General features: G+C 37.1%; 1 protein-coding gene across 1 annotated transcript; it reads left to right on the forward strand.

The window, feature by feature from the left end:
* Positions 1–9,049: 9,049 nt before the first annotated feature.
* Positions 9,050–10,126, forward strand: LOC123308196 (zinc finger protein 512B-like). Its single transcript, XM_044890769.1, has 2 exons — positions 9,050–9,088; positions 9,413–10,126. The coding sequence occupies exons 1-2, from the start codon at positions 9,077–9,079 to the stop codon at positions 10,013–10,015; spliced, it is 615 nt and encodes a 204-aa protein (XP_044746704.1). The 5' UTR covers positions 9,050–9,076; the 3' UTR covers positions 10,016–10,126.
* Positions 10,127–10,607: the final 481 nt, after the last annotated feature.

Here is a 10,607-nt window from a genome sequence, read left to right on the forward strand (position 1 = left end):
GAAAACAAGCATTGGACGTGACAATATGCCAACTGGTACTATGATAATATGATTTTAGTTTCATCGTGATATAGCTACACAGGTGTAAAGTTCAATATTAAAAAGAGGCGAATACTATTATTTGACAGAAGTCTACTTGTTAAAGAAAAACAAAAGCCTTATCGGTCATCCTAGTATTTCAAAATATACCGCTCGATAATTAACACGACCACTTTTTAGGGAAAACTGGGATATTTTGAGTTGTTTTTATCATATTCCTTTTTTACTTCATCAAGCTCTTGTCATCTGAAATCGATTATTTGCGGTAGGCTGCAAATGATGACAAAAAACCCATGCTTCAAAATCTATTTTTTCTCATTTAACGGAAGCCATTTCAATGCATCAGTCATGCCGAGAATTCGTTTGGTCTTCGATTCGGTGAATCGGAGAGCGCTATGGAAAATCATGGGACGCCTTGGAGTACCCGAAAAATTCTTAGCAGTGTGTAAAAGCCTCCATACCAACAACATTGCTAGAATACAGCATAATGGCTCTGCAACCGACCATTTCTTAACCAACTCTGGAATAAAGCAAGGCTGCGTCAGAGACAAACTTTTGCTGCGTGTTAGCGCCTCTACTGTTCAATTTTTTCGCCATAGCTGTCTTGATAATTGCTAGCATGAGCCTGCCTGTTAGAGGTGTTGAAATGAGATTCTGATTTGATGGAGGCCTGTTTAACCTGAAGCGCCTCAAAACCGTACAAAGTTTATCACGGAACTTCAATATGCAGACGACTGCGCACTTATCGCTCAGAGGATCTACAGATAATGTTGGACACCTATAAACATATATACGAAGCTTTAGGTCTTACACTGAATATCGACAAAACCAAAATCCAGGTCAGCCAGAAGGCTTTCAAACAGATATCAGCCTGAAGGGTGAGACTCTAGAACAGGTCAAGCAGTTCAAATACTAGGGCAGCTTCATTTATATTAGGGCTAACCTAGACACGGAAATACACAATCGTATCAATTCAGCATCTTCCATTCTAGAAGCTAAAGGACAGAATGTTTCAAAATGACGACCTCAATCTGAAGACCAAGATAGCTGTTTACAAAGCAGTGGGCCTCCCAACGATTCTTCACGGAAGCGAAAGCTGGACTCCCACAGGCGACATAAAAGCTTGAACAAACGCAACAACGTCATCTAAGACAAATAATGCACATCAGAAGGTTTCACAAAGTTTCAAATGCAGAAGTCTTGCAACGTGCTATTCAACAACAGCTCCTTTTGACCCTCAATGCCAGGAGGCATGCATAGGGGCTCAATATATCACTGAAGGTTGCAACAGGACTTATGATCAAATCACACGTTTGTGGTTTAAGAGTACGTAGGCAGACAAAGTTTGAATAGGGAGCAGTGGTACGGGAGCACAGAGTACGCTGAATGCAGTGGGCCGAGTATCACCACAATTGGAGATTAAAGTCGGTGTTTATTAACTCAGAAGTCTTGATTTCGTTTTGTCAAATCCGATGGACGCACATTTGTTTGGGGGGAATCCCACAACCAACAACTGCTTTCAGAGAAGGTACAATATATGTATGGGGTGGCATTTTTTCGAAACGTCGCAGTGTTGGTTTTTTGGCAGAAAGCTAATATGACCATTCATAGATATCACGATTCATGATATGATAACTGAACCAATAATCGTTCCGCTTGAGGCAGCTATTGGTGAAAATTTCATTTTAATTGACGATAATGCAGCTTAGTCGCCTGGTTCAAGAAGCGCTGGAAGCTCATGCTAAGTAAGTATTGAAAGGATGGAATGGCCAGCTCGTACTCCATTCATGAATTGCATCGAGGACAGAGATGTCTAGACAACTGTCCTTCCTAGAAAAATCGGTTAACAATGTGTAGCAGCTTTCTAACGCTCTGCTGGATATTTAGACCCATTTGTCCTAATGTTTCATGAATTTTATCAGCGAAAGTATGTCTCGAAGATTAGAATGGTTGAGACGAACTTGTAAGGGACCAACCAAGTACTAGATTTACCAATACTTATTTTCTCTTCATTTGATTTCATTCTCTGGTACCCAGAATTTCTTACATTTTCAATAAAATATTATTTTTGTCTGAAACTGCTCATTATGTCCTGAAAAAAACAGAGGATCAACTAAACATACTCTGGTATCTGATTAAAATAATCATATGATAATCATTTGCGATTTTGGTGTTGTTTTGGTGATGAACGTTTCCATAGTATGTTGATATATTCATGGCCAGGTAGAAAAATCATTACACTATCTTGTTTTATATGTTTATTCTATGGCGATCGATTTCGGTTTATTTCAAACCATCATCAGGCCAGCTGAAAGTTTTTATCGTTGGTTGCAAATGTGTGGAAAGATAGGTTAAGTTAAAGCATGCAATCATTCTTTAAGCGAATATTCCTGAAAAAAATTGGTGAAAGATCAGTGATCCCTATCCATTATTGAGCAGTGTATAGGGTATCCCAAATTCTATGTACAGTGGGGGGATCTCGGGAACAAGAATAGCAAGAGCATATCCGATGACACATTTCCGAGCTCTTTTTCATAGAAACAAAGAATGGTGGAAACCGCAGCCCCCTGCTTATTGTATTTGTAGTTACAGATCTGAAACTTCAACCTTCTACAGGTACGTAGAATCTACTGACAAACAACTTGTTTCCAATTCAAAAATAACGAATTCAATAATAGTGTGCATTCAAAAACAAGCTTGCCTCATAATTTGTAAAAGGTTGAAGTGCCAGATCTGTAACTCTAAAGACAAAAACGTTAACGTTATGAGAACTTTTCTAAATCGTCAAAATCTCATTTAATGCTAAAATCTCAAAAACGAAGGTTCGTAGGAGGCTAGATACTGTTTTCACCATTCTTTGTTCCACTGAAATAGAGCTCGGTTTTGTTCTAGCTATTCTAGTTTCCGAGATCTCCTCACTGGACATCGAATTTGGGACACCAAATATGGTCGAAGTATGATATTGAGCAAGAATACATTTTCTCCCTAAATAATTAAGTGGCTGTGTTGGGTATCTTTCGCTGATACTCTAACAAACTGCATCCATTCCTGTGGGATCTTGTTTTGGATGAGCTCCTCTCTTTCTCCTACCCAGGGAGATCGTTCTTGCAAATTGCTCATGGGACGATCTGGTTTCACTCGTCAGTCTTCACTGGCAGCAGTCCTCTTTGGAGCGTTTGATCGATGGTACTTTAGATTGGCTTAAGAAATTCTCCTTATCACTAGGAAAGTCTAAATCCTTGGTCGGGCATACACACATGATATTTCGAGCAGTTTTATGTGGTACTCCAAAAACATGTGAAAGATCATATGCTTGAGTGTGCACCGCAGTGCAGCAGGAGTGTGGGTGAAGAGATTATGCACGTGCCAAATGACAACACGCCTCGATAAATCGCGTGAAAGGTTGTATGTGTATGACCGGCTAATGCCTGATTTCCAAGGCATTCCCTGTTTTTGGCATAACGTCATCTTCAGCAACAAATATCGCTTCTGCCATAGGTAGGAAAGATGGGTGGGCAGTAGGAAACGACGCTGCCATTGTCAGCTTAGCAGTGCTCTTCATGATCAATTAAGCACATAAGTCATTGGACTAGACGGTATTAATTTCCATCTAGATACTCTAAGCTAAGGTTGCGTTCAGAATCTTCTTCTTCCCCGTGCGGTGGCTTCACCGGACTGAACTGAGGCCTTGTGGCCCATTGTTCTTCCGCTTGAAGTTGGAGAGACTCACAGTAGTAGGTACTCACAACTTGTAAATCCCATTAACTTTAATTGTTTACTGAAAAGGTGACCAAATCTCGCACAGAGAGGACTGTTTCAATGATAAGCTTCGACTGCCTGAGACCACTTCCCTTGCTCCATTCAGTGGAAAATGCTGAGGGGCCCCCCTCTTATTTAGTATGTCTGCCTTCTCGTTCCCCGGAAGCCCTCCGTGCGCTGGACAGCGCATAACTTTCACAACGTTACCGGAGCCCAGGTCACGCAGAGATTCCCGGACAAAAAAAACCGAAAGAAAAAATTTCTACCAAATTCATTTTGAAATTTTGAAATAACTTTTTGAGGTGTGCATCAATTTTGATCATTTTGTTGACTATTTCATCTAGTTTCATTGGAATTAGATGGTAAACAGGGTAGAACTGAAAGTTGCAATTTTGGCAATGTACTCTCTAAATTTCTGAACAGCCTGTGGAGGTAATTGGTGACGCAATGAATGGTCTTTGAATGAGATTTTGAAGCTTGATCTGGTGATATACTAGATGAAATAGGCTACAAATAGACAACCATATGGTCAAAATCGATCAAACCTTGAAAAGTTATTTTAAAATGAAGAGACTCGTTTAAACGAGGTCCCACAATCAACCCTCAAGTCCCCTTGAGCAACACAGAGCCATCGGTGAACCAAGTAGGTTCTTCAGGAATAGGAAGCCTGTTTGGTGTAGAATTTAGATGTATATCAGGAATTATTAACCCGCAGGGTTCGAAAAAGCATCCTGCACCAAATTGAGAGCCCGCGAATGCCTCCTAAACAGTCCACTATCACTCTATTGTTTCTGGTTTCAGAAACTGTGGCTCACAAAGCAGATTCCTTCGTCAGTCAAATTTGGATCCTGTTTTCATTATATCTTCTTCAGATTTTTACAAAAATCTTCCTTATTTTTCCAAAGTCGTTTACCAAACTTCTCCAAAGAATATGGCCCGAAGCAAAAAATTCTTGTAGTCTCAGAGACGTCCGACCACACAACTGTTTATTTCTCTTCCCAATAACATTTCACTTTTTGATATCGCAATCTTTACTCATCCGTTTCATCAGTATTTAACCAAAGATAGATTATTCAAAACCATCCGGTCATTTCCATCTTACTTTGCATCCGGAACTTCCACATTAATACATCAAATTAGTGCTCCGAGCTAAACACGAGAAGATTCCACAATACGGATTATGGTAGATTGCTCAACACAAACAACTTCTGCTCGAATTGATTCCTACAACGAGTGTAACGTCTTCTCGATCGAAAAAAATCGTACTGTGGTCGGATGCAACCGAAAGAGTAAATGTTTAGAAAAGACAGACGAACGCTAATTAATGTGCAGCTCTAATTGCGGAAAAAAAAATGAATTCGATGAATTTTTGCATCGAATACACAGCGTGAAAGTATGTCTAATAAGGAAGTATTAAAAATTCCCATCTGACCGTGAGAATTGCTAATGACTATTTGAATCGGAATAGTGTGCACATCAAGGGTTTATTATCCTCCAAATAATTCTAAAAATTTCCAGGAGAAGTGAATGTACTGAATAAAAATTAAAGTTGCAGAAACCATATTTCTGACTTACAAAGTGATAAAGAATGCATCGAAATGCGCTTTGCACGATATGATATTGATAGTTTTCGACTAAAATTCGGAAATCTCAAAAGCAGTCGAAAGAAGTCACAAGCTGAGAGGATGGCCAAGTTCAAAGATATAAAACATTCAGTTTAGGCATGCCTAGAAAGCCCTACGAGAATTTTTCGAAGTCAGAATATTTAGATCTAATCATAAGAAAGCATATAGTCCATTCACTTTCATAAAAGCAATCGAGGTTAGGACGCTAGTCAAAAATTTTGGATTGTAAATCAGAGCTATGTTTTCCGTTCTACATAAAGCTCGTAGTGAATACAAATTTTCCGCAAAGTAAATTTTGCTCGGAAAATAGTAGTGTCAACTACTACTACTACTACTACAACTTGGTCGTGGTTTTCAAACCCCCACAAATATCTTTGAATTCTTGGCTTCAATCGTCTGATTCTGAAGTTTTTATTAATATCACAAACAAATTTTTCGAATATGAAAAAAGATTAAATGGCAGCTCTGGTAAGAGCTAGGGAAAAATCGATGACACATTTTTTTACCTCGATTTTCGAAAGATGGGTAATGAGCAAAATCGCGTCTCACTATCCTCTTTCGTTTTCAACTTATTTGTGCACTCATTTTTTGGCTCATTCAATAATTGGTGGCACTATCTTGCAAAGTTTCAGTGTTTAGTTCAGGGCCGGCGTTAGGGGTGAAACAGTGAAGCGACTGTTTCAGGCACCACTGTCTGAGGGGCGGCAAATCGGCTCAGTTTGAATTTAGTTATTAACGATGCAGCTAGTAAATCTGGTGAAATATCAAATTTTTTTCAATTGTTCAAGAAATCTTCGTATTTTTTTCTAGTTCAACTGAAAGGTGGGGGATTTTGAAAAAACACAATTTAGCACCAACTCTAAAAGGTCTCAGTACCACTAGATGGGAAAGTAGAATAAATGCTATTACGCCGCTAAGGTATCAGTTAGGGGAAATATATGATGCTCTTTGTGAAATAGCAGCGAATGATGAGAATGATGGCGATACCAGAAGTAAGAGCAAAAATTTGGCTTTGAAAATTTCATGTTTCAAGTTCATTTGTTCAGTAGTCACTTGGTACGAGGTTTTAGTTCGTATCAATAACGTTTCCAAGCAATTGCAAAGTCCAGGTATGATAATAAATGTTTGCGTTAGCGAGCTGAACAAAGTCTCAGAATATTTGGCAAATTTGAGAGCTGATGGTTTCGAGCAAATGCTTTGCTCTGCTAAAGAAATGGCAGATAATATGGAAATAAACCCTGAATTCAGATAGATTTTTTCAATTATTTATCAGATATTTGCATTAACTCTTTGAATGAACGCTTTCTACAACTGAAAGAACATAGCTCATTGTTTGAATTCTTATACGACGTTAAGGCATTAGCTACAAAATCACCAGAGCACATAATGCAAAATTGAAATGGACTCTTCGAGCAATTAGGAAATGACATTGAGCCCAGAAATCTCAGCACAGAATTGCTTCTTTTGAGCAGCACGTTGGAATCTAAAATGTCACCTATCAAGTTGCTGAATTATTTGGAGGGGGGTAATCTATCTGAAAATTATCCTAATATAGTTATTGTTCTTCGGATACTAATTACAATGCCGGTAACTGTAGCTAGTGGAGAACGTTCTTTTTCTAAATTAAAAATTATAAAAAATTATTTGCGCTCCGCGATGCATCAGGAGAGACTTTCGGGCCTGGCAATAATATCTATTTAACACACAATTAGTTCAAAAATAGATTTTGAAAATATTTTAGATGATTTTGCCAGAGGATTGAATCTAGAAAGGTACAAATACTGTGATTTATCTTAGTTCTAATCCTAATAAAATTTTAATGCTATATGCATTTAGTGTCTACAAATTCCATGTGCTTTTTCATATTTTATGTATATAGGTTTAAACATGCTTATGTGATGACGATTTTTTTACAGTTCCTATCTCATTAACAAATGTGATATTTTGTTTTACTTTTCATGCTTTGTTATAAATAAACTAATTTTTTGTTTTGTTATTTTGTAAATTATGTGTACGAAATTTTTTAATTATGAATGAATAAACTAGATTTCTTTTTTGCTGTTTTATCACATTCAAAAACCTTGGAAACACTAAGTGAAATATGTATTATATAAAAGCACATTTCAATAACCCTCATTCACTCGAATTTAATTTTTTTCACGCACTCATTCGAGGAAGAAAAAATTCTTTTTTTGGCAGGGGCGCCAAAAATTTTTTTGCTTCAGGCGCCAAAATTACTCGCGCCGGCCCTGGTTTAGTTATATCGAAAAACATGTGTAACCACTATTAAAAAGTTACGTTTATATCATATACGGAGTCTTTGACTCGTACAAATATTTTAACGTTAGAATCTTTCTTTTACCATAATGAGCTGGGCCACCCAAGAAAAAACAAAATTATCCTTAGAATAACTGGCTAAATCTGTGACACTACATATCTGTGGATCTTTTAAATAGGGTGGTATTCAGCCAATATACCCAATTTTTCAAATTTCACAGATACTTTTTTGTTTTTGAACATCGAAAACGGCGCATTATGAGTATGAGGAAGTATAAAGAATAATTTTATTTTACAAAACGTTCAAATTTCAATAGATAGCGTTCAACTTAGTTTCAAGAATTGAGAGTTGGGTTCTTCGAACTTTTGGTACATAATGCTCATAATGAGAAAACTGGACGACGTGGGTGATATCTTGTGATTGAAAAAGCTTCATTAAATAAGTGAAAAATTGTATTCCGAAATTCATTTCATTCCATAAAATCGTTTGTGAGACTAAAATTAATTTTTTTATGGTTTCTCAACAGCCTGTATCTTTCAAACCGAGCCAATTCGTAAAAAATGATAAAGGAAAAAAGTGTTTCTTTTGACCTCAAGAATCTACTGCTAAAATATTTGTACGAGTCAAAGACTCACAGTGTATACCTACGTTTACTGCAGTAGATATGCAGTACACGAAATACTAAAATGACATTTAACAATAATAATGACTAGTACTTGTATTTCCACAATACATAGGCGTTTTGTCATTTCTCGAAACTCTCGAATTGACACAATGTATCTCGAAAACTACATACAATTTTTTTTCTTTTCATAGACACTTTTACCGGGGTGGTCAAAGTCTCAAACATAAAAAAATTCAGGAAATTTAACCGAAAGCTATTTTTCTTCAGATTGTTGACGACCCGCACCTGAATAGAATTGATGTTGACCACGAATTCTTTATTAATAAGTCCAACCCAATCGTTTGGGACCATTTTGGGCTCAAAATTACAGACATTTTGGCTCTTGTTCCTGGCAACAAGCTAGGAAAGACAGTTTTTCATTAAATAATTTTTTAAACCCTGAATACGCATCGACGACAGAGAAATTTTCGGTATCGGTTGTAATTTTTTTTATAATCGAACATATCACTGGTAATAATGAACCCAAATTTAATGCGTTAAAAAAAATGTCTCGCAATTAAAAACGAGAACGTACATCTGAGAGCACTGCAAGAGCGAAAAGATGAACATTTATTTTCCTATTAAAAACGGAATACGGATGCCTTTCACTGGTGAGATAGTTCCACCCATTTCCAACTATATAAGAGCTTGATTCTGCAATTTGTTCATCAGTCAACTGTTCACTTTCATCCATTGGCTAAACAATCTACAATGCGCTTTTGTGTAAGTTGATCGAAATTCATAGGAATGTGTTGAGTGCAGCCCTTATATAAGGTGTTTTTTGGAAATAGTGCAGAATTTTTCAGTGTTATGTGTATCGGATATAAAACCTTCGATGCATTTCACCATGCCACTTGAGGTTTTTTTATGACAGCATGTCTATTAGCATTTCATAACGTTAACATTTATAGTCTATTGTCTAACTTTGCTGAAACTTAGGTTCATATGTCAGCTTAGATTGTACATTTAAATTATCTGCACCAATTCAAAAATACCCAAAATTCTTGAAGAGAGTTCATTCGATGACTTATTTGTATATCTTTTCAGATCGCTGTATGTCTTTTGGCTCTTGCCATCAATGGATCCTACGCGGGATTTAGCAGCTACGGTGGAGACTCTTCAGGATTAGAAGGAGGACATGGAGGCAGTTCGGGAGGTGGTTATGACCAAGGTAGCTACGGACAAGATCAAGGTGGATACGGACAAGATCAAGGAGGATACGGACAAGATCAAGGAGGATACGGACACCCACAAGTCAGTGTAGAACACCACGAAATTCCAACACACACCATCGAACACACCAAGCCGGTCCCTGTGTCAGTAGTCAAGAAAATCGGTGTCCCAGTACCGCACCCAGTGGGAGTCCCAGTACCACAGGTTATCAAGGTTCCAGTACCACAACCTTACCCTGTCCACGTTCCAGTGCCACAACCCATCGCAGTACCAATCTACAAGCTTGTGCCACAAGAAATCGAGAAGAAGGTCCCCATCACCGTTGAGAAACTAGTTCCTGTATACGTAGACAAGCCATACAAAATTGAAGTTGAAACTCATCACCCTGTACATGTTGCCAAGCCATACCCAGTGCACGTACCAGTGTACAAACATGTGTACATCTCGTCAAAACATCACGATCACGGCTGGCACTGAGTTTAGGAATTTAATTTTAGGCATCTTTTAATTTAAATTAATTCTTATTCATCTCATCACCTCATCTTCCCCATCCCATGTTTTTGTTGTTCTTTATGCTTCGACTGAATCTACCTACATCTTGTTGTTATTGTTTTCTAAATAAAATTGTTATATAAAATGAGTCTTTTTCATTTGACGCTGATTTTTGAAGAAAAAAACTTCACAAATAATTCACGAAATAGTTTTTCTCACAGTAGAATAATATTTTAAATTCATCTTTTTGTTTAATCAGTTTTTTTAGTTTCTAACTTTTTTGTCTTTTTTCTAAGAAAAATGCCTTAAAATCTGATTGATGAGAAGGAATCAACGATTCAAACAAAATATGATTTTTACAATCGACCCAGAACCAGCAAATGTTTCTACAGGAAAAAGTTGCTATCACCTTTCTTCCATATTGGGTTCAGTTTGATTTTTGAATTAATTTTTTTTTATTCCTTTCGTGATAGTGGTCAGTATTAAGGCTTTCCATTACTTTTACCTCGAAAATAATGATAAAATTATATCAACTAAAAAGTTGTGTCAATGAATTTGAAGAAATAAATTTAACAAT

This window comes from Coccinella septempunctata, chromosome 2 (genome assembly GCF_907165205.1).
Source record: "Coccinella septempunctata chromosome 2, icCocSept1.1, whole genome shotgun sequence".
Lineage (NCBI taxonomy): Eukaryota > Metazoa > Arthropoda > Insecta > Coleoptera > Coccinellidae > Coccinella > Coccinella septempunctata.